The 27,957-nt window shown below is 44.3% G+C and overlaps 1 protein-coding gene across 1 annotated transcript; it reads right to left on the bottom strand.

Moving 5' to 3' along the window:
* Positions 1 to 2,474: 2,474 nt before the first annotated feature.
* On the bottom strand, positions 2,475 to 27,924 carry sh3bp4a (SH3-domain binding protein 4a). The gene is made up of 5 exons (XM_071329361.1): positions 27,795 to 27,924; positions 14,439 to 14,657; positions 11,899 to 14,306; positions 4,371 to 4,559; positions 2,475 to 4,080 (listed from the first exon to the last, which is right to left on the bottom strand). The coding sequence occupies exons 2-5, from the start codon at positions 14,560 to 14,562 to the stop codon at positions 3,856 to 3,858; spliced, it is 2,946 nt and encodes a 981-aa protein (XP_071185462.1). The 5' UTR covers positions 14,563 to 14,657; positions 27,795 to 27,924; the 3' UTR covers positions 2,475 to 3,855.
* Between the last annotated feature and the right edge of the window lie 33 nt (positions 27,925 to 27,957).

Here is a 27,957-nt window from a genome sequence, read left to right on the forward strand (position 1 = left end):
ACAGGGACAGAGGTGATTATTCATGATCCCAGGGAGACAGGATATGAAATCTAACAACATTTAGTAAATGGGACAAGCATTGCCCTCAGCTCACAACATCTTCCATCGTTAGACTAATGATCACATCATCATTACCTCAAAAGGGCTTCCTACATTAGAAAACCCACTAGCCTAGGCACCTCTTGACAATAACAGTTAATTTACAGTTTGAGAAATTAAAGAACACATGAGGTGAAACATGGGCCTGGGAAACTAAACCCCTGCCCTGTCCCAAGCTGAGGAATTGAAGCTTATCTGAGAAAGTGATGATTGTAGGCCTGCTTTGCATTTGTACTTTGCATTTGCGTGAGGATTTCTTTCACAGCCATCCTCAATGTCCCAATACACTGTGTATGGTCTGGGCTGGCCTTAGTGTCTCATGGGCATTCATTGGTTTATGCATGATTCACAAGCAGAGGGTCGAACCCCAGACAATGGCGTGACCCTCTCTCTGAGCACACACGATGAAGGCCATTGAGCTGTAACCAGGCGACGGGCAGGAAGGAATGTTCATCGCCATGGTGACTCATATTGAAGCAGGAGGAAGGGAACTGAAGGTGCCCCTCCGTCACCATGGGGAGTCTGTCTCCGTTAGGGAGGAATAATTATCAAAGCTTTAGTTTAATTAATTAACCCCATTATTACTATAAAAAGGTGCGACAGGACACAGTTACACAATAATAGACGTGATCTATACGTTTAGGAATGCAACGGTGTCTGGCCACTCTTCTCCTTCTCTTTTTTGCTCCCCCTCTTTCTCTTTCATCCCCCTCTCTTTTGATTGAGGGGGTGGCACATTTAGATCAGAGCTATGGAAATGACATTGATTCAACTGCTGCAGTGCCCTTTACTAGGCTCTAATGAGAGCTCCGCCTTCAATACTGGGTACAGAGAAAGTTTCATATATTTAAACATCCTTCTACTTAACTATGTGTAATACCTTGGCTTCGGTAGCCACGCTCGTATCGCTTGAACTCAGATAAACCAAGGCCTCCCATGAACTCAAACAACTAGTGACTCAGGGCCTAATCCAAGCGCTAGTCATATCCCGTCTGGACTACTGCAACTATCTGTTGGCTGGGCTCCCCGCTTGTGCCATCAAACCCCTGCAACTTATCCAAAATGCCACAGCCCATCTGGTTTTCAACCTTCCCAAGTTTTCTCATGTCACCACTCCACTGGCTTCCAGTCGAAGCTGCATCCACTACAAGACCATGGTGCTTGCCTACGGAGCAGCCAGGGGAACTGCCCTTCCTTCAGGCTCTGGTCAAACCTTATATCCCAACTTGGCTCTCCAACCCCTCAGCCCAGTCAGTTCTTCTATGTCCTGGCACCCCAATGGTGGAACCAGCTTCCCCCTGGTGCTAGGACACCAGAGTCCCTGTCCATCTTCCGAAAACGTCTGAAACCCTACACTTAAAAATAAAAAGGTGCTATCTAGAACCTAAAAGGGTTCTTCGGCTGTTTCCATTGGGGAACCCTTTGAAAAACCCGTTTGGTTCCAAATAGAACCGTTTTTGGTTCCATGTATAACTCTTTCCACAGAGGTTTCTACATGAAACCCCAAATAGTTCTACCTGGAACCAAACAAGGGTCTCTAATGGGGACAGGCCAAGAACCCTTATTGAAACCTTTTTTCTAAGAGTATCTTAAATAAGACATCTGTTTCACCCCCCCCCCCCCAAAAAAAACTGTCTTTGCTCATAACTTCTTTATTGAGGAAGAATTTACTTACTACGACTGTGATAGAGTATGTGGTCGTCTCACATTGCTATCTTAAGATGAATGCACCAACTGTAAGTTGCTCTGGATAAGAGCGTCTGCTAAATTACTAAAATGTCAAATGTAACTAAGAGGCAGTTGCTGCAACCCAATCTCACTTTTTGATGGCATAATTTGACATTTGACTGCAGCCTCGCAATTAGACCTTGGCGCAAGTTGGATGAACGTCAAGACTGGAAATTAGTTTGTGAGATCCTGTTGCATACAGTATTTAATCCATCCATATATTACTGTGATTTGTTGTTCATTATAATATCTTTGTGTTTTCATTAATTCCAGAATTGTTTTAGCTTAATTCATTAATCAGTTACCTCATTAAAAGTACCTTTTTTATGGAAATGCAAAAGAAATTGGATTCCTTTTGTAAGTCTACAATTAATTGTGTTATTTATCTACAGTATGAGATTGATCTCATGAATCAGCCTGATGCAAATGCTTAGGAATGCCTTAAATGAGCAAACAAGCCAACTGGCCACTAGCCCAAGAGTCCAATACCTCCTCCCCAGAAAACACTGTAGCCTAGGTTACTCTGTCACTGTGCTGCTTTGTGTAGAGCCATACGGAGACAAATTATGTTTAATAATGTCTGTGAATGTAGAATCACGGAACACAAATTCCGACCATGAAAGCTGCACACTTCCTGACAGAGGCACTTTAGAATTGTCAGCCATTTTATTGAGTTACTACGAACCAACAGGTAAAGACAACAACTAATAGAGGCATCGATGTGCAGAACTTGTCAATCTGTACCGTCACAGACCAGTGTGACAATTTAACTACGCAAATAATACTATGAACATTTAATCTGAAATTCACAAAACATACAAAATACAGCTCTTGCACTGAAAACATACAGTAGCGTTACATGAAGAGGAAGAATGTATAAAGATTAAAATCTCCAGAGTTTGAGCCTTTGATTGATAAGGGTGTCATTGAAAATGCAAAACACAGCAACCAAAATATATTCATGAGCAAATCAAGGACAAAAAAGGCTTCATTAGTTCACAAGCTTCAAAATGGCGTACCAAACCATTTTTAAACCATCACATCTAATTGAATTCCTCAAAAGAATTGTTCATTCCGTTACTGCCGGTTAAAACAAATGAAATAAAGAGACCATATCGTGAGGTAATTCTGCATTTACATTTTCAGAAAACAAAGAGAAAAGATCCTTGTTGGATACATTATGTAATTAGTATTCAAATTTTTGTGGCACTGCATTTTGTCCTAAAGTGAACATAGAGGAAACTAACCAAAGGGGGTTTATTCTGAACTGATGATACTTTTGTGAAGAACAATAAGCTGTGATCTAGGCTAGCACCTAACTGTTTTGGCAAGCAAAAAGTACAAAGAGCAGTCAAAAAGAGATTTTAAGCACAGGAACACTTAAGGGGGATAGAAATAGAAATCAAAAGTGATTGCGTATAATATAATGCACTTCATAAATCAAGTTTCTGTACATTTTTCATTTGAAATATATATATCTCTATATATTTAGTGAAAAAAAAAGCCATAAAAATGAGTCCTATGCCACTTTCTGTAGAAAAAATGCGTAGCAAAAGACAATACAGATTAATAACCACCCTTTAGAAATTGATTGAAACATCAACCGTTATGAAATCACATCGATATTGTGGCTTAATAATAATCTACTCTAAATTCCAATGAGAGTGTTGAGTGTTTAACCCGCCAGAGAAATGGACCTACAGTAACATGTGCTCTGTGTGAAGTGGTGGTTACTGGTTACAAACCATTGTAGTCCTGTGCAAGAGGATGGGAGCAGGGTCAAGAGTTGAACGTTCCTGGTATAACAGCGATGGTCAATGTGCGATTGGTGATTGGTCATCCTGAGGGCTGGAGGAGGCCAGTAGTAGTCCTGCTGGATCCATAGTGCCAAGCTCCAGAGACTCAGTGTTCATCCTAAATGGCACACTATTCGCTATATATCGCACTACTTTTGACCAGGTTCTTGCAAAAACTAGTGCACTACTACGTAGGGAATAGGATGCCATTTCAGATGTCGATGGTCTCAGATCAAATGGCATAGTCCCCCTGTCCTACAGGGCTGAAGGCAGAGCTGCGTAACGTATCTAGGCTGTTGACCAGAATGAGTGTTCCGGTGAGGTGCTTCCAGCGCTTGGTTATGGGATTCTTCATCCGGTCCAGGCCCAGGTGCAGCTCCTGGATCACGTCCCGGTAGCTGTCCCCGATTTGAGCCGCCCAGGTCAGCAGGAAGTCATAGGCTGGCTTCCACATTGACTGTCAACATAGGATCAATCAATCAATTGACTGTTATAGAACAACCGATCAATCAATCAATCCAATGTACTTATAAAACCCTTCAAGATCAACAAAAGGGACAGAGAATCATTCCAAATGCTTCTAAGGTCAAGTCTGACTGGCTGATATAAAAGAACATTGCACCCAAGAAACTGATAGCAGGGTTAGCATTTTCTCACGTCCATTTTGTTACAGGTCTGAGGCAGTCAATACCGGTCAAACTCAGTAAACGTTACAGTATCTTCGAAGTAATGGTCTGATAATCTCACCTCGTTGTCCACCAGGCCGTTCTTGTCCCTGTGCGGAGCATCGTATTGCTCCATCTGCTGCTTGTTCACCCGGGCCAGCTTCTCCGCCAGCTCCCTCCAGCGCGGGGCCACCTCCACGGCCGTGGTCAGCAGGACAAAGTCCATAATCAGCCTGGCCACCAGACCCTGGCAGTCCATCTTCAACAGGGCCTAGAAGAAAGGCCACACAAAGACAACTTGATTTACTAATTCAAGCTTTTTATTCCTTCCTGGAGCATAGGTCGTCGACGGAAGACAACATTTAGCTACGACACAATAGTTCAACAACACACCCCAAGGACCAGCAATGACACACCATTGTGTCACATAGTGTTCACCATTAAAGGGGTGTGAAGACATGACTCTCTAGACATAGTGAATGGAGTGGGGAGGAACAGCATTAGGGGACCAGGGTATTGTCTTGATACAATACATGTGCGTCTCTAACGACGGCTACATTATCCCTGCCCTATTCTCTAACAAAGCCTGCTGTGAAGTCTGAGGGTGAATTATAGCATGATTCAGAAGAGCCTCTCTAGGTCTTACCACACAAACGCACATATGTGTTGAACAAGAATAAAACCAGGAGGCCAGGGAAAATACACTAGTAATCCCCTCCTCTCTCTACCAGAAACGCCACAGACGAACAGGGGATGAAAGAACGAGAGACTGTAAATCAAGTCTATCGGGATCCCACGAGGAGGTGGGCTGCCATACAGCATGTCTACACTGTGTAGGCTACAACCCAGGAGGGCTATATAATATCAAAGGATAATGGAAAGTACGACCCAGTAAAAACAATATGTTTTATGTACAGGAACTCATGTTTAGAAGTCTGAGCCAACCAGTTAAGAGACTGAGCCTGCCAATAGGAGACTGCATATTCTTTCACCACTATATCTTACAAAACAGTTAATACATAAACGTTTTTTCCACTTCAAAGTCTCTTTGGAGAGTTAGCCTGCGACTTGACAGGATCTGCTGAGGCAGGCATACTATCTATATTTTGCACAATACTGTATCTAAATAGAAGAGCCAGCATGTGTTTGCTTTGCAGAAAGAGAATGAGGCATGTGGAGCGTTTAACCATTTAACCATATGTTGGTCTGTCAAACTGGGAGCTGAGTGACTGGGAGCTGAGTGACTGGGAGCTGAGTGACTGGGAGCTAAGTGACTGGGAGCTGAGTGACTGCTGCATCCCAAATGGCACCCTATTCCCTCTATCGGTGTTTCTCAACTCCTGTTCTCCAGTACCCCCAACAGCATATATTTATGTTGTAGCCCCGGACTCATTTAGGGCTTGAATCAGGTGTGCTTGTCCAGGGTTATAATAAAAACGAGTTATGTTGGGGTACTCGAGGACTTGAGTTGGGAAACACTGCTCTATTTAGTCCCCTATGGGCCGTGGTCAAAAGTAGGGCACTAAATAGGGAATAGGGTGCTACCGGGACACATACACTGTCTTCAAAGCATTTCAGTGCTACTCCAGTCACCTCGGCCACCTGGCCTGACTCTGAACAGCACTGTTTTAATGAGCTGGCCTCTGTCCTGCGCTGACTGCTGTATCAGGACTCACATTTCTGTCAAAGTTACTAAAATAGGACTGCAGCATAACGTCCACCATCACCACCACCTGTCCGGCTACTGGGCCGGCTTCTACCGCCATCTGCCAACAATGCCAACTGAGTCAACTGTGAGTGACACAATGGAGTGGCTCAGTTCGGTCACAGACCTAATGCTGTGTCATTCACAACATCTGGCACCGGTCTGGCAGGGCCAAGGAGTCAACATGGTAGCGTAGTTACTAGGGTGAGTCCCAAATGGCACCCTATACCATATATCAGGGTTATTCAACTCTTACCCTACGAGATTCGGAGCCTACTGGTTTTCTGCTCTACCTGATAATGAATTGCACACACCTGGTGTCCCAGATCTAAATCAGTTCCTGATTAGAGGGGAGCAATTTTTAAAAAATGGTGTGGAACTGGCTTCGAGGTCCAGAGTTGAGTTTGAGGGCCCTATATAGTGCACTACTTTTGACCAGACCCCTATGGAGTGCCATTTGGAGTGCAACTCTAGTTACCATGTCACAGTTCTGACATATAGCCTTCAACCAGCAGGAAGATTAGTTGAATCACTGTCTCTTAAAACCTCTTAACTCAGCATCTATCCTCTTAATCCTTCAATCACTTCCTGTCATGGAAACCTCAAACCAAATGACATGTCATTTTCCCATACAGTGCTGAGGAGTTGGGTCATGTATTCCATGGCAGCAGATAAACAATGCTTAAATGCTGCTTAAGTTGTATCCCATAACACGAGCAAACCAAAAACTTTATGATAATGTACTATGGTTCATGCAGAACTCTTTCATGAAACCAATAGCTCATAATGTCATATTCCATTATCTTTATCTTCAGACAGGTACTGTATAAAAAGGATTCCAGCTCTTTTGAATGACCTCCTGCACAGTTCAGTGAGTGATCTCATTTATTTTTCAAACATTCCAGAATGCAATGGATCCTTATAAAACCTTCCAATTCCAAAAGGCCTCATGCCATTCACGGTTACTTCTCGTTTCAACTCTTAATCTAAACCTATGATAAAACTACGTAACTCGCAGAAATCTTCTGAAGTGTATCCTGTGTGTGTGTGTACATGCCTGCGCACACGCACACTCAGACAGTTCCCCATCCAATCAGAGAACGGCACCTGAATGCCAGTGGTAGGCAGGCTGATGAAAATGAGGAAGCTTTAGGGACATCCTTCGAAAATGTGTGTGTGGGTGTGGAGGCTTACTCCTTCTCTGACTTGATCCACATGTCCACTGGGGGAAAGCCCTGACAGACATGATTGACAGCTCAAATTTACCATGTGCCTCAGAGCTCTCAGAGGCAGTTATCGCTCTAAGCTTCATTCCAAATGAGCCTGTCTGGCTCTTCTCCCTGCATTTAAAAGGCATGGAAAGGAGCGTATACACACACACACACACACACAAGCGCCAAATACACACACACGCACACACACACACACACACACACACACACACACACACACACACACACACACACACACACACACACACACACACACACACACACACACACACACACACACACACACACACACACACAGTGTCCCTGAGACTAACAGCAGGGGAGGGGAGAGAGGAGAGGGGAGAACACAGTAACAAGGACTCAACCTCCTCATTAAAGTCAACCTGGGACTTTACATGTGAGGAAAAAGTTTCTACATCAGCAGTCTATAAACTTCTCTGTAGTTTGAAATAGGGAAAGTAGGCCCAACGGTGACTTTCAGTCATTATATTTAATGGTGCGTACAATACGTAGGATGATGGCAGTAGTGACTAAAATCATTGCCGTATCTATTTGTCAAAAGTGTCTGTGCAAAGTCAGTGTCTTACGACACACACAATTTATTAAATGTATTTATTGTTTAATTTTGTATTTATTTATTACATTTTTCATGTTTTAAAGATTATTTACATTTCATATTTAAAGATTATTTTAAATGAAAATGGTCAGAAATAAATAAAAATTGCTTCTTAGCAAAGAGCAATTTATCAAGCAAGAATTTTGCTTGGACTGAAATACCCGGGTCTTAATATGACACCTGGTGTAAATAAAGGTTAAAGAAAGAAATAAAGACTAGGGAGGTGTCTTACTACTCTGTGGAATCTGCAGGTGTCTCTCTCTGTCTTTCTGGTTGGCCGTTGGGATCAATTTCAGTGATGAGCAGTGGGATGGCATTTCAATTGTCTGCTACCTGGGCAACACCATCCATCACTTTGAGAATTCTTAGCGGTGTCAGGTTGCGTTGGTCGCCCAACCCCCCCCCTGGCCTGCTATCTCGCCTGACCAATGTCTCCTTTCCTCTCCTCACATTTCATCTGACGACACCTGTCAGACCATGCTAGCGACTCAGAAAAGAAGGGAAGGCAGGCTGTTAAAACCCATAGAGCACAGCGTTGTGTAGGCTAGACAGAGCTATGGATATGGTGGTCACACTTGTGAATGAACGTTTTGTGAGGAATTTGAATCATAGGCCACTTAGCTTGAAGTGCTAATCTCGGTTATCTTTTATTAAGCGACTTTTATATAATAATCAGCTACACTATATATACCAAACTATGTGGACACCCCTTCATATTTGTGGATTCGGCTATTTCAGCCACACCCGTTGCTGAGAGGTGTATAAAATCGAGCACACAGCCATGCAATCGCCATACACAAACATTGTCAGTAGAATGGCCCGTACTGAAGAGCTCAGTGACTTTCAATGTGGCCCCGTCATAGGATGTCACCTTTCCAATAAGTCCGTTTGTCAAATTTCTGCCCTGCTGGAGCTGTCCACGTCAACTGTAGGTGCTGTTATTGTGAAGGGGATACGTCTACGAGCAACAACGGCTCAGCCGCGAAGTGGTAGGCCACACAAGCTCACAGAATGGGACCTCCGAGTCCTGAAGCGTGTAGTGCGTAAAAATCTGTCCTCGGTTAAAACACTCACTACCAAGTTCCAAACTGCCTCTGGAAGCAACGTCAGCACAAGAGCTGTTCGTCGGGAGCTTCATGAAATGGGTTTCCTGGGCCGAGCAGCCGCACACAAGCCTAAGATCAGCAGTGGTGTAAAGTGTGGTGCCTAAGATCACGAGTGGTGTAAAGATCGCCGCCATGCTTCACCAACTGGCAGTCCAACGGGCAAATCTGGGTTTGGCGGATGCAGGAGAACACTACCTGCCCGAGTGCATAGTGCAAACTGTAAAGTTTGGTGGAGGAGGAATAATGTTCTGGGGCTGTTTTTCATGGTTCAGGCTAGGCCATTTAGTTCAATTGAAGGGAAATCTTAACGCTACAGCATACAATGACATTGTAGATGATTCTGTGCTTCCAACTTTGTGGCAACAGTTTTGGGGAAGCCCCTTTCCTGTTTCAGCATGACAATGCCCTCGTGCTCAAAGCGAAGTCCACATAAATGGTTTGTTGAGATCAGTGTGGAAGAACTTGACTGGCCTGCACAGAGCCCTGACCTCCTTCCCATCGAACACCTTTGGGATGAATTGGAACGTTAACTGCGAGCCAGGCCTAATCGCCCAACATCAGTGCCCGACCTCAATAATGTTCTTGTGGCTAAATGGAAGCAAGTCCCCGCAGCAATGTACCAACATCAGGTGGAAAGCCTTCGCAGAAGAGTGGAGGCTGTTATAGCAGCAAAGGGGGGGGGGGGGGGGACCAACTCCATATTAATGCCCCTGATTTTGGAATGAGATGTTTGACGAGCCACATATTTTTGGTCAAGCCACATATTTTTGGTCAAGTAGTGTATTTTTTGTTGTTGTGTTAATTCAGACAACCATGGTTAGGTCATATGCTTATGTTCTGTCTAACAATGCCTACTAACTGAGCTTTAAAGCTTCTTAGTTTCGTTTTTGCACAAACCTTTTGATTAACAGTTTTAGTCCACATAATGAATTACTACTGTGTGAGATTAAGGTCACCAAAATGGCAAATTACTCAATTTGAGGAAAGGCTACAGAACCACAGAATGACCACAGAACAACAGAAATACCACAGAACTCTCACTAGACTCTCACCATAAACTCTCACTATAATGACATAAAGGGCTGCAATATTGTCAAACCTTTATACAACCATCTCCCCCACACAAACCTATATACAGATCCCATATCTTAATTTGAGCCAGTTTCACACCGCAGATAAATAATCTTGTAGCAACAGGAAATGTGAATTGTTCTGTGGAATATAATTAATGGAAAAAATGTATAGCGGTTGATACATTTTTTGGTTAGGGCAAATCAAGGAAATGACTAACTTTTTAAACCTTGAATACATTACACGTTTGCATTTCTTCTTGCTGTGCGGGAAAATTCCTGCAACAACAGGATGATCAAAGTAAGACGCAGCATATGTAGACTACAGCACAGCAATATCAATGGTCCTCAAGATCCTGCTCTAATGTACAGTATTTCATTGATCAATATGGACCAACAGTTGTGTCACTGATGTTATATCTGGTGTGTCTTGGCCTGATCAGGATCGGCAACAACACTCTGTTTCTACTGTGGCTAGAAGGCTACCGGGACTGGCTGGAATGAAAAGATTGGACATGGATCTATTTCAGGGACCGTCTCCAGGACACCAGTAGCAGAGTTACCAACAACCAGATGCCTCCAGGTTTCAGGGATACAGCTCATTCAACCATTCAACTTCCTCTTCCATTGAAAACCGGATGTGGGAACTCCACTCAGGTGTTTTCTTTTATGCCCGCTATGTTAGGTTACTCCCAGGCTAGGGGGCATAGTAAACAGATCTGTGTCCACCATAAATAATGTGTGTGTGTGTGTGTGTGTGTGTGTGTGTGTGTGTGTGTGTGTGTGTGTGTGTGTGTGTGTGTGTGTGTGTGTGTGTGTGTGTGTGTGTGTGTGTGTGTGTGTGTGTGTGTGTGTGTATGTGTGTGTGTGAGGAGGGGTAGTATGAGGGCTTTCAGCATGGATCATTGTTATCTGAGACCAATCCATCCTCATCCCTTTGTCTACTGTATGTACAGTAGCTAGCAGTGGCAATATTTGCACAAACCTAAACGCCTAACATCAGCTTATCATGCCTGTTGGCAGAAAAAATGGTTGCTTGTTTGAATTCGAGCCTGCCTTTGATCAAAATACCATTGAAAGGCATAAACAACTGTTATATTTCATACCAAAATAAACGTATATATGCTAGCTCCGACTGATAAGAGGTTTACATAAGCAAGCATTGTGAAAAAGACATCAACCTCACTTTCCCAGACAGATCCAATTTCGCCGCAGATCCAAATTCAAACAACTGTTGCCTGTTTGTGACTGTTGCAATGCGGGGTATAGTTACATTACCAAGCACTTCTGTCTGAAACTTGAAAAGGGTGACTGGAGAGAAAGTGAGAGGCATGTTGAGTCAACACTTTTTGTCACAACAGCAACCCTGCCTGCTTTGAGGAGAATCTCTCAGGATATTGTCATCTCTGTTTGTCTCAGTCTCGGAGTTGCACTGAAGGAGGTGACGTAGCTGTGTTTTTGTGCATTGTAAGTCACAACACACGTATTCTCCCAACAAGTAGGCCTACTCCTAAGGCACTCTAAGGCGACGAGGAAAACTTCTTACCACACGTGACTGAATAACCTGAGTACAGTAACATATCAGCCCCCCCCCCCCCATCTCACAGTACATCACAGCCCATTGCCTCTGACAGAATGGAAACACCATGTCAACATCTGCTGCTGATGGAAAATAGGGAATAAACACAGAGGCGCTACCTATTTCCAGAGAAAGTGGAATTTCCTATTTCTTTCGCTTTTGATACAGTTTCTGTATTGAACCACACCTTTGAATAGCTTCTACAGCCTAAGAGGTACAACGTGCACGACGAGCGGTTTCCAAACACACATACACACGCGTCAGAGAGAGAGACAGAGAGACAAACACACACACGGACGTACTGTCATGAGTTCCTTCTGGAAGGTCTTCCGCTCCTTGATGTCCATGTTAGTGCAGTCCTCCTTGAGCTTCTCCAGAACCGACGCAACCTTCTCAGGCTCGTTGTCCAGTTCAGTCCGACAGAAACAAGACAACGGTAAGTTCCCATATCCCAGTGCGTCTGCAAAGGCCTTCCAGTTCCCTATATTCTCCATGAGTACCGTCCTCACAGAGGCGTAGATGTACGTGAGAAATTTGCAAGGCTTCAGAATCTGCTCCACTAGCATGGTCGTCGTGAGGTCCGGACCACAGAAATAAATAGGCTTGACTTTCCCCAAAACCAGAACGTTTTTTGTGTGAACAAGACCGGTCTTTCCCTGATAATATCCAATATACCACTCTTTGGTCCACAGTTGTCCTCGTAGTTTGATTTTCTCCTCGCTCAGCAAGGCGATCACATCTCCCTTCTTGTATTCCAACAGGTATGTGCTCTTGTTTTGCCTGATCACAGATTTGAGCAACTTGCCAAACTTCAGGTTGGTGATGCAGCGCTCCTGAAACTGTGGATATTTGGCAGTGATGGCCAGAGGTGACAGAACTATCTTACCCACCACCTCTTTCTTCTTCAGGAACCTCCTGTGGCCGGTGTTCCGCGCTCCACTCTTCGGAGGCGGTTGCGGTGTTTGGACGCAGAACTGAGCCAGGATACAGTCCAGTCCGTCTTTGACCTGGACCTGCAAGGTGAAGTCTGATATGTCCTCAGGGTTGTTGGATGTGATCATGTAAATTAGTCGGCTAACCTTCCCCAGTTTGACCTGGAAGGCCCGAATAATCCTGGCTTGCTCATTAGCCTTGATCATATAGTTAGACATGTTGGAGTATAGGCCAACCTGAAGGTCCTGGGGCCGTCCCAGGACAAACTGATGCCTCCCCCACAGCGTGAGCGCCACTGGAGGGGCGGAGTGGGCCTGCTTCCCCACCTCACTCACCAGTAGGGTATTAGGGGCACAGTCATGCCCAAATAGGGCCACAACCGTCTTGAACGAAGGATGGATGTGCTTGGGCCCATAGACACCCAGGGTGACTTTCTTCAACACATTGTCCCATACAGTTGTATTAAGGTTGATGTGCTGGGCCTGCACCACTACCACCACGTACATACACGGCTCCAAGTTATCCAACTGGACTTGTACTGTGTCCTTGTATAGGTAAGCATGTGGGATGATTATATAGGGTCCCTCCTTGCAGTCACTCCGGACGCAGAGCACCTCAGCTACCTGACCACTGTCTTTCTTCACCGTCACGGACACAGTCATCTCCAGAGTGATGAATGACTTGGTCTCCATGTTGGACAGTTTGATTTCCACCACTGGGCTGACTGTGGAGCAGTGGTCATTGTTCAGCTCCAGTGGAGGGTCTAGTAGGGCCTTCATGGAGATCTGCTGGGTGTCTCCAGGAACAACGTGTCCCTCAGGGACATGGACGCTGATCTGGGTGTCTGGGAGCTGAACAGCCCCTCCACGACTGTCTAGTTTACAGACAATGTTGGTCTCCACCGGCTGAGTCTGTCCCCAACCAGGGCTCTGCCCCAGAGAGTCCAGGTCATGGCAAGATCTGGCCAGCTTCCGATGGTTTAGCCACGCAGTCCTGAAGTCCTCCCTGCTCTGAAACTGCTCTGGCGAGGGAGCCTTGAGGCCGGTGAAGAACCCGGAAGAAGGCAAGGGGGGGTTGGATTGCGTCTGTAGGATGGATAACTCCGATAAACTGTACGATCGCTTGCTCCTGAAGAATGGGTTATCCCTTCGCAGTGTCTGTAAAACCTGTAAGTCCTGGTTGGGGCTGGTGGCTGTCATCATGTCAAATATGTTGCAGCTACTAAAGCCATTGATCATGGTGGTGCTGGAGGTAGAGTTAGGTTCCGAAGGGGAGACTGGGGAGGCCAGGGAGTCAAAGACGAACAGGTCCGTGGACCTTCCCCTCTCATTACAGTTCTGGTCCAGAGAACCATGTAGATGAGCACTGTTGATGAAGGGGTTGGTGGAGGAGGTATGGAGTGAGAATGGGTTGCTGTTAAAATAAGGCGAATAAGGAGTGGTCTTAACGGACACCCCTGTCCACTCCCCTAGGAGATCCAGCTCCTTAGCCCCTTCCTCTGTACACTCCCCTAGATTGTCTATCATGCCACTATCGCTGAGCGATGAGTTCCTACAGTTGATGGGCTGGACGTATGCTGAGGGGATGTAGCCCATCTCTGTGTTGTTGTGGGCATACCACCACTCTCCACCCGACGTGTCCATCACATAAAGCCGGTCACCTTTGGAAAACTTTAACGTGGTAAAGCTAGATGGGCAGTAATCCTTGATGGCGACTACTTCACGAGCAGTTACAAAGGAAGCTGAATTGTCCAGCCGTAAGGCACTGGAAGAAGGCACTGCATGAAAAGAAAAGGAAGATCAGAAATTCACATAAGCATCCTCAATTCATCCTCAATTTGCATTCAAATCAATATATCTTTAAATGGCTGAATAACTCTCTGGTACATTAGTCAGTATTGAATCCTCACCTTTGACATCTGTGAGGCTAGCCTCAGAGAGCCCTTCATTGAGATCAATGAGCGTGCCCTCCGATTTGCAGCGAGGGAGAACATGGTTACTGTTGGTCACTCTGATGATCCGGTGGGCCGCCATTTTGGTGCGAATTGCCCGAGTTGCAGTCGCACTACTACTCTTCCATTTCTCCAATTATGATATTCAGTCTTTGGCAGCTCTCCATTGTATCTAGACTAAAGGAAACAAAAATGAGAACACCTTCATTAGCTGTGATTGAGCCCTTCCTGTAAGAGCCATAAATGATTCAATCATCACAATTTACAACATGGTTTGATTTAGTAGGAAGTGGGGACAGTCTTGGCTAGGGACAAAAAGGAATAGATTCCAGCAGATGCCAAATAATATCCTGTGAAGAGAATAAACATTTTGAGCAGTGCACCCTGCCATGGGACAGTTTAACATCTCATGACACTCATATCCCACTGGGCACACACTGGTTGAGTCAACATTATTTCAAAGTCATTTCAATGAAATTACATTGAACTAATGTGGAATAGACGTTGAATTGACGTCTGTGCCCAGTCGGTCTTCTGCTATCTTAACACCTTTCCAATTACTTTACAGTCATAGGTGTCCTCAATATGCCTGCATTTGCTCATTCTGTGTTCTGTATCGCAGTGCGCAGTTGAAGATGATAATTGCATATTTTCCATCTCATTCTGTTGCTTTGCAAAGCATAAAGCCTCAGGGAGGGACACTGAATCACATGGGGGATAGATATACAGGAAATCATGGGACATTCCCTTCTTAAACCTTCTCAGATGTACAATGTTCAGTAATAATGTAAGCGCAGACTAGATAGGTCACATAGGTTCCTTCCTTGACATAGCTATTGTCTTGACAATAATTTGTACATGACTTAATGTAATTTGACTTTATATCACATGTAACATTTCAAATGTATGCAATGTGTATAGAGCAAGCAAATATCACACAGCTTCCCCTATTTACAACAAATAAGACCTCTCTCATGATTTCACATTTAGCTCATCCATCATTCAAAACACACTGTGAGTTGAGCTCAGGACGAGAGTACTTTTATATGAGCGAGACCATATTCTTGATTCCAGCATTTGCTCTCGCACAGGAAGCAGGAGGGTTAGCGAGCTACACTACACCTCAGTGCAGTGAACCATACAGCCCTGGCCTAAAAGCTCAAAGGTTTTGTTCGGAGACACTAAAGTCCCCAGAGATGTCAGGGAGAGATTTCACGCCCATTCTCAAGCCTTGATGAAAATATGTGGCTCGACGTCACCTGTTTGTTTCTCCTTCCCCTTGCCAGGGAGCTAGCTAGGCTCGGGGGACACTGACAGTCCATTGATGTGAGGATCAATAATGCTCGACTGACAAAAAGACTGTCATCCACTTTGATGCAACACCCGGGTCAGATTGCTAGTCGATGTTCCACACCAAGATAAATAGCAGACGCTGGCTGCGAGATCCTTTCTGAGACAAATCCACAGACACCAAAGCCAGACATGATGAATTGGAACCAGAAGCCACTTGTCACTGAGTCTCCGAAGATGCTTTCCATAGTTCACGGGAAAGTTTGACATCTATATTTCAATCTTACTTCAATGTTCGTAAGATCGAGATCTCTCTAGATGCTTTCAATCTTCAATTCAGTTCCTGGCTGTGCAGCATTAGCCAAACTTTCCCCACCAAGCTAATTACGTTGTCAAAAGTAAGGCTGTTAATCACGATACAAAATGTAATCAAATATCATAATTATTTATGAGACACACCGAGTGTTCCCGTCGATACATTCTGAAAGGCCTCATTTCCATCAATACATTTTGGAAAGTCCTTATCTCATCTAGCCGACAAAGTGGAAGGGGGTATATTGTTTCAGCAAACCGTTCCGTAAACACACGCGAGGGAGACTTTAACAGGCTTAATTAAATCCACAGCAATTTTCTCTAATCCCTGATCGACTTGCTACTTTTTAATTACCTTTTCCCGAGTATGTTCTCAAAGATTCTCTGTCCCCGATTTTTTTTATAGCAATATCATTAAGCATATGCCTACAACTTTGGCTCCTAGAAATATTTGTGGTCATTATAGGAATGAGAACCCTGCCAAAAAGACAAAGTCTATGTAAAACAACCAGGCCTTCTCAATAACAGTTACAGCACACACAATTTCAAATGATGTGTAACAACTGTTTATAACTCATCTATAAACAAACATGAACGGTTTCTAAACTCTATATAACCTCTTTTAGCATTTTGTAAGTATACCTTCACCTTAAATGTAAAGTGTTACCTGATTGTCTTACACTATGTTGACTGATTCATGCCAATGTCATTATTCTGTCCTGCTTCACTGACAAGCTAATTGCTTTGTCAAAAGTAAGGCTGTTAATCCCTATACAAAAAGTTATAAATATCCGAATGATTTATGAGACTCTTAGACGATGTGAATGATGAGTCTGTAGGTTCCTTTAATTTGAGACCACAGAACGCTAATTGTTGAAGTAAATCAGAATTGGGTTTAGTTCCTAACCGAGGGATGAGAGTATACTGCAGTAAAACAGTAAGGACTTATACTTCATTCACCATTAGACCTTAGTCAGCATAGACCACAGTTCTAATGTGAAAACCAACAGTACTATGTTATTGATATCCACCCCGAGACTTTGGTGTAGAGAAGTTCTCTGCACAAGAAGACATAGTGATGGTAGTCAACCGCTAAATAATTTGCATTCATTAGCATTAGTTCATTAATTAATTGGTGTTAAAGCATCCATTATCTCCCTGGAAACAACTAACAACTATAGAACTATAGGAGTTTGATATTGAAGTCATGCCTAAGGCGAGGGAAGGATAAATGAGCTCTTAAAGAAAGCAGCCTTCCAGGAAGCTCAAACACAGATTATTACATTTATTTCCAACACAGTGACACAACATCATAATTAACTAAAGTTGTTTTTCAGCTAATGGAACTAAGTGGAGCTATCTGACACTAATGGGCTTCAGACTGTTTCACTTGTGTGTGTGTGTGTGTGTGAGAGAGAGAGAGAATGAGCAAGAATGAGAGAGAGAATGAGCAAGAGAGAGAGAATGAGCAAGAGAGAGAGAGAATGAGCAAGAGAGAGAGAATGAGCAAGCGAGCAAGAGACTGAGAGCAAGAGAATGAGCAGGAAAGAGAAAGAATGAGCCAGAGAGCGAGAGCAAGAGAGCGAGCGAGAGAATGAGTGAGAGAGAGAGAGAATGAGCAAGAGAGCGAGCGAGAGAAAGAATGAGCAAGAGAGCGAGCAAGAGAGAGAATGAGCAAGAGAGTGAGAGAATGAGCAAGAGAGCGAGAGAATGAGCAAGAGAGTGAGAGCGAGCAAGAGAGAAAGAGCAATAGAGCGAGAGAATGAGTAAGAGAGCGAGTGAATGAGCAAGAGAGCGAGAGCAAGAGGGAGAGAATGAGCAAGAAAGAGAGGGAGAGAATGAGCAAGAGAGAGAGAGAATGAGCAAGAGAGTGAGATCAAGAGAGCGACCAAGAGAGAGAGAATGAGCAAGAGAGCAAGAGAGTGAGAGCAAGAGAGCGAGAAAGAGAGCGAGAGAGAACGAGCAGTTAGAGCCTGTGAGTAAGCATTTCACTGTAACTACACCTGTTGTATTCAGCGCACGTGACAAATAAACTTTGATTTGATTTGAGAGGGCAAGAGAACGAGCAAGAGAGAGCGAGAGAACGAGCAAGAGAGAGAGAGAGAGAGAGAACGAGCAAGAGAGAGAGAGAGAACGAGCAAAAGAGCAAGAGCAAGAGAGTGAGAGATGAGCAAGAGAGGGCGAGAGAACGAGCAAGAGAGGGCGAGAGAGCGAGCAGAGAGCGAGAAAACAAGCAAGAGAGCGCAAGAGAGAGCGAGCAAGAGAACGAGCGAGAGAAGAGCAAGAGAGCGAGAGAATGAGCAAGATAGCGAGAGAATGAGCAAGAGAGCAAGAGAATGAGATAGAAAGAGAGAGAGAATGAGCAAGAGAGAAAGAGCAATAGAGCGAGAGAATGAGTAAGAGAGCGAGTGAATGAGCAAGAGAGCGAGAGCAAGAGGGAGAGAATGAGCAAGAAAGAGAGGGAGAGAATGAGTGAGAGAGAGAGAGAATGAGCAAGAGAGCGAGCGAGAGAAAGAATGAGCAAGAGAGCGAGCAAGAGAGAGAATGAGCAAGAGAGTGAGAGAATGAGCAAGAGAGCGAGAGAATGAGCAAGAGAGTGAGAGCGAGCAAGAGAGAAAGAGCAATAGAGCGAGAGAATGAGTAAGAGAGCGAGTGAATGAGCAAGAGAGCGAGAGCAAGAGGGAGAGAATGAGCAAGAAAGAGAGGGAGAGAATGAGCAAGAGAGAGAGAGAATGAGCAAGAGAGTGAGATCAAGAGAGCGACCAAGAGAGAGAGAATGAGCAAGAGAGCAAGAGAGTGAGAGCAAGAGAGCGAGAAAGAGAGCGAGAGAGAACGAGCAGTTAGAGCCTGTGAGTAAGCATTTCACTGTAACTACACCTGTTGTATTCAGCGCACGTGACAAATAAACTTTGATTTGATTTGAGAGGGCAAGAGAACGAGCAAGAGAGAGCGAGAGAGAGAGAACGAGCAAGAGAGAGAGAGAGAACGAGCAAAAGAGCAAGAGCAAGAGAGTGAGAGATGAGCAAGAGAGGGCGAGAGAACGAGCAAGAGAGGGCGAGAGAGCGAGCAGAGAGCGAGAAAACAAGCAAGAGAGCGCAAGAGAGAGCGAGCAAGAGAACGAGCGAGAGAAGAGCAAGAGAGTGAGAGAATGAGCAAGATAGCGAGAGAATGAGCAAGAGAGCAAGAGAATGAGATAGAAAGAGAGAGAGAATGAGCAAGAGAGAGAGAAAGAATGAGCAAGAGAGCGAGAGAATGAGCAAGAGAGAGAGTGAGCAAGAGAGAGAATGAGCAAGAGAGAGAGAATTAGCAAGAGAGAGAGAGAGAGTGAGCAAGAGAGCAAGAGCAAGAAATCGAGAGAATGAGGAAGAGAGTGAGAGAATGAGCAAGAGAGAGAGAATGAGGAAGCGAGAGGATGAGGAAGAAAGAGAGAGAGCGAGAAAGAGGGAAAGAGAATGAGCAAGAGAGCGCGAGAGAATGAGCAAAAGAGAGAGAATGAGCAAGAGAGCGAGCAAGAGAGAGAGAGAATGAGCAAGAGAGAGAGAGAATGAGCAAGAGAACGAGAGCAAGAGAGTGAGCAAGAGAGAGAGAGAATGAGCAAGAGAGCAAGAGAGAGCGAGAGAACGAGCAAAAGAAAGCGAGAGGGCGAGAGAACAAGCAAGAGAGAGCGCGAGAGATCGAGCAAGCGTGAGAGCAAGAGAGAGCGAGAGAAAGAGAATGAGAATGAGCAAAAGAGAGAGCAAGAGTGAGTGAGAACTAGCAAGAGAGCGAGAGAATGAGCGAGAGAATGATCGAGAGAATGAGCAAGAGAATGAGCAAGAGAGTGAGAGAACGAGCAAGAGAGAGAGTGAGAATGAGCAAGAGAGCGATAGCGAGGAAGAGAGAGAGAGAATGTGCAAGAGAGCGAGAGAGAATGAGCAAGAGAGCGAGCAAGAAAGAGAGAATGAGCAAGAGAGCGAGAAAGAGCAAGAGGGTGAGAGAGCGAGAGAACGAGCAAGAGAGCGAGAGAACGAGCAAGAGAGCGAGAGAACGAGCAAGAGAGCGAGATAACGAGCAAGAGAGCGAGATAACGAGCAAGAGAGCGAGATACCGAGGAAGAGAGCGAGATAACGAGCAAGAGAGAGCAAAAGAACGAGCAAGAGAGAGCAAAAGAGAGAGAGAATGAGCAAGAGAGCGAGAACAAGAGAGAGAATAAGCAAGAGAACAAGAGAGCGAGAGAGAGAATGAGCAAGAGAGAGAGTGAGCAAGAGAGAGAGTGAGCAAGAGAGAGAGTGAGCAAGAGAGAGAGTGAGCAAGAGAGAGAGTGAGCAAGAGAGAGAATGAGCAAGAGAGTGAGAGAGAGAGAATGAGCAAGAGAGAGAGAGAGAATGAGCAAGAGCAAGAAAACGAGAGAATGAGGAAGAGAGCGAGAGAATGAGCAAGAGAGAGGGCGAGAGAATGAGCAAGAGAGAGAGTGAGCAAGAGAGAGAGTGAGTAAGAGAGAGAATGAGCAAGAGAGAGAGAGAGAGAGAGAGCAAGAGCAAGAAAGCGAGAGAATGAGGAAGAAAGAGAGAGCGAGAGCATGAGAGCGAGCAAGCGAGAGCGAGAGAATGAGCAAGAGAGCGAGAGCAAGAGAGAGAGAGAGAATGAGCAAGAGAGAGAGAGCAAGAGAGCGAGAAAGAGGGAAAGAAAATGAGCAAGAGAGCGAGAGCGAGAAAGAGAGAGAGAGAATGAGCAAGAGAGCGTGAGCATGAGAGCGAGCAAGAGAGAGAGAATGAGCAAGAGCGCGAGCAAGAGAGAGAGAATGAGCAAGAGAACGAGAGCAAGAGAGTGAGAGAACGAGAGAGAGAATGAGCAAGAGAGCAAGAGCGAGCGAGAGAACGAGCAAGAGAGAGCAAAAGAAAGTGAGAGAGCGAGAGAACAAGCAAGAGAGAGAGCAAGAGAGAGCGAGAGAGAGTGAGAGAACGAGAGATCGAGCAAGCGTGAGAGCAAGAGAAAGAGCAAGAGAATGAGCAAAAGAGAGAGCAAGAGTGAGTGAGAACTAGCAAGAGAGCGAGATAATGAGCAAGAGAGCGAGAGAACGAGCAAGAGAGAGAACGAGCAAGAGAATGAGCAAGAGAGCGAGAAAGAATGAGCAAGAGAGCGAGAAAAAGCAAGAGAACGAGCAAGAGAGTGAGATAACGAGCAAGAGAGAGCAAAAGAACGAGCAAGAGAGAGAGAGCAAGAGAGATAGAGCAAGAGAGATAGAGCAAGAGGGAGAATGAGCAAGAGGGAGAATGAGCAAGAGGGAGAATGAGCAAGAGAGAGAGTGAGCAAGAGAGAGAGTGAGCAAGAGAGTGAGAGAGAGAGAGAATGAGCAAGAGAGCGAGAGAGAGAATGAGCAAGAGCAAGAAAGCGAGAGGATGAGGAAGAAAGAGAGCGAGAGCATGAGAGCGAGCAAGCGAGAGCGAGAGAATGAGCAAGAGAGCGCGCAAGAGAGAGAGAGAGAATGACCAAGAGAGAGAGAGAGCAAGCGAGCGAGAAAGAGGGAAAGAGAATGAGCAAGAGCAAGAGAGCGAGAAAGAGATAGAGAGAGAATGAGCAAGAGAGCATGAGCATGAGAGCGAGCAAGAGAGAGAATGAGCAAGAGAACGAGAGCAAGAGAGAGAGAGAACGAGCAAGAGAGAGCGAGAGAACGAGCAAGAGAGAGCGAGAAAACGAGCAAGAGAAAGCGAGAGAGCGAGAGAATGAGCAAGAGAGAGAGCAAGAGAGCGAGAGAACAAGCAAGAGAGAGTGAGAGAACGAGCAAGCGTGAGAGCAAGAGAGAGCGAGAGTGAGCAAAAGAGCAAGAGAATGAGCAAAAGAGAGAGAAAGAATGAGTGAGAACTAGCATGAGAGCGAGAGAATGAGCGAGAGAATAAACGAGAGAACGAGCAAGAGAGAGAGAATGAGCAAGAGCGCGAGAGCGAGGAAGAGAGCGAGCAAGAGAGAGAGAGCGAGCAAGAGAGAGAGAATGAGCAAGAGAGAGAGAGAATGAGCAATAGAGCGAGACAACGAGCAACAGAGAGCAAAAGAACGAGCAAGAGAGAGCAAGAGAACGAGCAAGAGAGTGAGAGAACGAGCAAGAGAGCGATAGAGCGAGAGAGAACGAGCAAGAGAGAGCGAGAGAGAGTGAGAACGAGCAAGAGAGCAAGCAAGAGAAAAAGAGAACGAGCAAGAGATCGAGAGAAAGAGCAAGAGAGCGAGAGAACAAGCAAGAGAGAGAGCAAGAGAGAGCAAGAGAGAGTGAGAGAACGAGCAAGAGAGAGTGAGAGAACGAGCAAGAGAGAGTGAGAGAGCAAGCAAGAGAGAGCGAGAGAACGAGCAAGAGAGAGCGAGAGAAAGAGCGAGAGAACGAGCAAGAGAGAGCGAGAGAACGAGCAAGAGAGAGCGAGAGAGTGAGCGAGAGAACGAGCAAGAGCAAGAAAGCGAGAGAACGAGCGAGAGAGCGAGAGAACGAGCAAGAGAGAGCAAGAGTGAGTGAGAGAACGAGCAAGAGAGCGAGAGAACAGGCGAGAGAGCGAGCAAGAAAACGAGCAAGAGAGCGAGAGAACGCGTGGGAGAACAAGCAAGAGAGCGAGCAAGAGAACGAGCATCAGAGAGTGAGAGAACGAGCAAGAGCGAGTGAGAGAACGAGCAAGAGAGCGAGAGAATGAGCAAGAGAGAGTGAGAGAATGAGCAAGAGAGAGCGAGAGCGAGCGAGAGAACAAGCAAGAGAGCGAGCAAGAGAGAGCGAGAGAACGAGCGAGAGAATGAGCGAGAATGAGCAAGAGAGCGAGAGAACGAGCAAGAGAGAGCAAGAGAGTGAGCAAGAAAACGAGCAAGAGAGCGAGGGAACGCGTGGGAGAACGAGCAAGAGGGTGAGAGAATGAGCAAGAGAACGAGCATCAGAGAGTGAGAGAACGAGCAAGAGAGAGAGAATGAGCAAGAGAGAGCGAGTGAAAGCGAGAGAACGAGCAAGAGAGCGAGAGTACAAGCAAAAGAGCGAGCAAGAGAGCGAGAGTGAGCAAGAGAGAGCAAGAGAACGAGAAAGAGAGCGAGAGAACGCGCAAGAGAGCGAGAGAGAGAACGAGCAAGAGAGCGAGAGAGAGTGAGCAAGAGAGTGAGAGAGCAAGAGAACGAGCAACAGTTAGCGAGAGAATGAGCAAGAGAGAGCGAGAGAATGAGCAAGAGAGCAAGAGAGAGCAAGAGCAAGAGAGAGAACGAGCAAGAGAGCAAGAGAGAGCAAGAGAGTGAGAGAGAGAGAAAGAGTGTAGCATATGTGTGTGTATGCAGGCTGTATTAGCTAAGGCTTATATCTCACGAGAATACACTAGATAAATATAAATAAATTCTTCCCTAACTCTGCATTTGATGTCTCTCCTCATAACATAGGTGCTAGGTGTTTTATCAAAACGATTAGTAAGCGAGGTATGTTGTGTTGAGGCCAACCATTAATTATGAGATGGAAAGTTGGAAAATGATGACATGTTATTTTTCAGCCTTAGCTTAGCTAGCTCTACACCCCTTGAGGGAAAAAGGTTTCCAGCGTTACCAAAACCACCAGATGAACAAAACCGATTTCAGAGGCACTTTTGTTCTGATATTTTGAGATGTGTATGGTTGCCAGCCCAATATTCTCCTCCTATCGGGTATGTGACTTCTAAAATTGATGTGAACCGCAATGTGTGTGTGTGTGCTTGCGTGGATGCGTATGCTTTGTGTGTGTGGAATTGTTCCACACTGTGATTGATCACACACTCTCATTGCTCTTGTTCCTCCATATTTGAAGTCAGTCCTCTGGCGCAGCCAGGCCTCGTCAATATGATGGCTGCCACTGAAGAGGAGCAGGGTTAAAGAGAGGTTGACTGGTGAGTGACCCAGCCAGCATGACAGAGACGGAAACCTCATCATTATACTGTACTGCACCGGACAAACTAGCAGAGAAGGGAGACAAGATTCCAAGGAAACTACAATGAGACAGTAATAGGTAATAGTAATGAATGAATAGCTGTTTGTGCCCCTCCCAAACCTCTCCCTCCATTATCTTTTACTATGTGTACCAAACATTGAAAATCATGTAGATGTGTATTAAGAGGTTATTGTGCTATAGCTTGGTAAATAATAATTAGGGATGGGGGAAAAAATCTATGCAGTTACATATCGGGATATTATTTATATCGTATGGTATTGTTTGGACAATATCGCAATATTATTTTTGCGCTAGTTGGCTGTACCTGTCCTGCAACCAAAAAAGATTTCATTCATAGCTCGTTCTCCATCTTCTTTTTAAACAGGAAGAACATTTTGTTTTCAGCACTTTTATTGCCATGACAGATCAAAACTTGTTTTCTCATGGCTCTCTCTCCCTCTGCAACAGACATATGTTTGGAACATCGAATCGCAATAAAATCATAGTATCAAATCACAATTCATATAGAATCGCAATACATATAGAATCGCAATACATATAGAATCACATTTCATATAGAATCGCAATACATATAGAATCGCAATACATATAGAATCGCAATACATATAGAATCGCAATACATATAGAATCGCAATACATACAGAATCGCAATTCATATAGAATCGCAATACATATAGAATCACAATTCATATAGAATCACAATTCATATAGAATCACAATACATATAGAATCACAATTCATATAGAATCACAATTCATATAGAATCACAATACATATAGAATCACAATACATATCTTGTCGGCACCAAAGTATTCTGTTAATATCATATTGTGAGGTCCCAAGCCTCTCCCAGCCCTAATAATACAAATATATATTGGTCCTGTTTCACACATGTACAAGTATGTATTATACACATGCAACATTTTATTTTTTGCATATCTCAACTTCCCCTGAGAGTGGGGTCACAGCCAGGGTCAGCCATTATCGACAGCCCCTGAAACAATTAGGATTAAGTGCATTGCTCAAGGGAACATCAACAGATTTTTCACCTTGGGCATTCAAACTAGCTACCTTTCGGTTACCAGCCAAACACTCTAACCGCTAGGCTACCTGCAGCCTTTAATGGGGAGGCTGGATTGAGGGTATTGAACACTACGACACTGTTTGCTCTTTAAAGCTCTGAGAAGGCAGGTAAAAAAGTGAAGAAGAGGAGAGGAGGAAGATAATTTGAATGTTAAAATCACCTATATTGGGAGGTCAAACTCTCTACCGACTGTTCCAATGTATTTATTGTTACGGGCTAGGATATATTGTCATACCATGTCCCTGAGAGTAGCAAAACGAGACCTGACCAAGGCACCTTTCACCCTCTCATACAGGAATAACCCCAGTGTATGTATTTTGTTCTGAAAAGTTCTGTCCAGACCCGGGTCATTCTGAGTGAGCAGTTTTAGCTCAATAGAGTTTATATCCTGCTCAAGTGCTCTGACAGTTTCCGTTTACATACATACTGTACGTAAAGGTCAGTCAACGAGGGGCTACGAGTTCTATGGAAAATAATAACCGACGTGGAAGGTGTTTTCCACGACGCGCTTGGAAGTTGCATTATATTCCAGAGAACGCTAAAAATGTGTTCATTTGTGGGTACAAATGTACTCAACATCCACTGAAATTGCTAGCAAGTTTACTAGATAGCTATAGTAGTTGTTTTGGTAACCAAACAAATAGACTCGCTAGAAAAACGATATTAAGCTTTTTCTGTCTTATTACTTCTGAACCCAAAACCCTCTTATTCCTCTTTCTCCCCCCATTAATTAAGAAGACGAAGAGAAGAAGAGAAGAAAACAGGAAGGAAGAGATGAAGAGAAGAAGAGAGGAGGACAAGACGAGAGGAAATGCTTCTCTGATGGGAAACAGACCAACAGGCAGGTCTCCGGTCTCCTACAGTAGAGCACCTCTCAGCTCACATTCCTGCTGTAACTTAGAATCCCCCAACCCTCTGGCTTAAATCATCTCAACCAGGAAATGAAATGGTGTCTGATGTCACAGAGCAAGACGGCAGAGCTAAGCTGCACACTGTAGCATTCAACTGCCTTTAATAAAGTCATGAGAGTCAAGAAAGGTGCAGTTACTACGTTTATTATGATCATTTCTTTTTTGCACCTGTCACAGGTTTATCAACAAAGATTTTGAATCGCTTTGACATAATGGGGTGCAAGATATTTCATTTCATGTAATAATAACTATGCTTGGGAAGGACCGGCATATGACAGTCTGATACATTCATTTGAGTCAAAAGGCCCACAATGTTGAGTGACAGCAGTAAAGGGTAAGCGTGACGGGCATGTCAAATGGGAGCGAGCGCTGCATGTTCTCCAACACCTCCTGAGCCTTTGGTTGGATCCCTAATGGCACCCTATTCCCTATGAAGTGCACAGTCAAAAGTAGTGCACTATATAGGGAATAGGGTGCTATTTGGGATGCGTCCCTTGTAAATAAGGTCATCTGATAAGCCTAAAATCCTCTCACTACCCAGGCAGGCAGCTACCCACGTCCCCGTCTCAGTCCCAAGCCCTGATCCACTTCTAATGCAGTCTGGGAGAAAGGCAATAAGGGTCTCCCAAGACCAACAACAATGCTGTTCTGCTGCCACACACAAAACACACACACACACACAATAACATACAATAACACACACACTATGAATATGTAATTACCAAAATAATACTGAAGACAAATGGCCTGGCTTCAAAACCATTTTCTGTCAAACAAATAAAAAACGGTATTAAATGACTCCAATTAGCGTAGCCCTTTTCTTAGCCCTTTCCTGCAGTCAAATGACCAGTGGCACAAATGTTATAAATATTTTTCATAATTTCACAATTAATACACTTTTTTTTTTTTTTACAGCCTGAAATCTGGCATTTCTATGTCAAACGGTTTTGTTATATTCCAGTCTTCTGTGGTGTATATAAAGTGTAATATTTGGATGCAAAATCAAAATTCAATACCTTTCAACTATATTTCTGACATGGTACAGGTGTCTTCTTTTTTTAAAGCCCATAACCATGTGTGTGAGGTGTACACCTTTGTTTCAAAGTAGATGTGTTTAAGACTACCGAGAATCACTCTGTGTGACCCTGATTTAGCCCACTGCAGTAAAGGGTTAATGAATGTTATAAGATGGAATATCTCATCATTCATTACTTTCTATTTCTCCTTGAATTGAATGAGTGTTATTTAGGAGCATATCCCTTCATTATTACAACAAACACGATACATGTTCTGCTAATAAAGAATGGAGGAAGAGGAGAAGATGTAACAAGAGAAAGATGAGTATGATGATGGTGGTGATATATATTTGTATACTATGTTATAGTAGTAATATTATGAAGGGGATGTTGCGATGATGCTGCTGATGAAAATGTATTATTTGGTAACACTCCAAACATTACAGGGAACCCCACATTGTTTCACAGCATGAGCTCTTGCGGCAGGAGGCTACACATGGTCAACGGTGAAGTATGAGGTGTCAGTTATGACAATTTGCGATATTCAAACAACAGTTTCATAAAATGCTATTCAGCAGTATGGTAAATACTTCTAAATTAATTGCACATGAATACAACCATTTACACATCATGTAATGCATACGACAAGTAAGGCATGACTTCAGAAAGTATTGGAAACCCAATACGATGACTTGTGTGCTTCATCAATTAATGGGTTATCATACATAGACCCTACTGTATCTTGACATCTCTCTCGTTTAACGAAACGTAAAATAGTTTAGAAGCTTGACATACCTTACAAGGGCTTGTGAACACCTAATCGAAATGTTGAAAACCTAATCAAAATGTTGACCACGTCCCAAAACGTAACCGAAACTTCGGAACGGGCTTCGGACGTTGCTCTTTTACAGCTCACTTACATGAGTGCTCGTTCTGTAAAGTGCTCTGCTCAAACTGG

The sequence above is a fragment of the Salvelinus alpinus genome, chromosome 10, assembly GCF_045679555.1.
Source record: "Salvelinus alpinus chromosome 10, SLU_Salpinus.1, whole genome shotgun sequence".
Taxonomy (NCBI): Eukaryota; Metazoa; Chordata; class Actinopteri; order Salmoniformes; family Salmonidae; genus Salvelinus; species Salvelinus alpinus.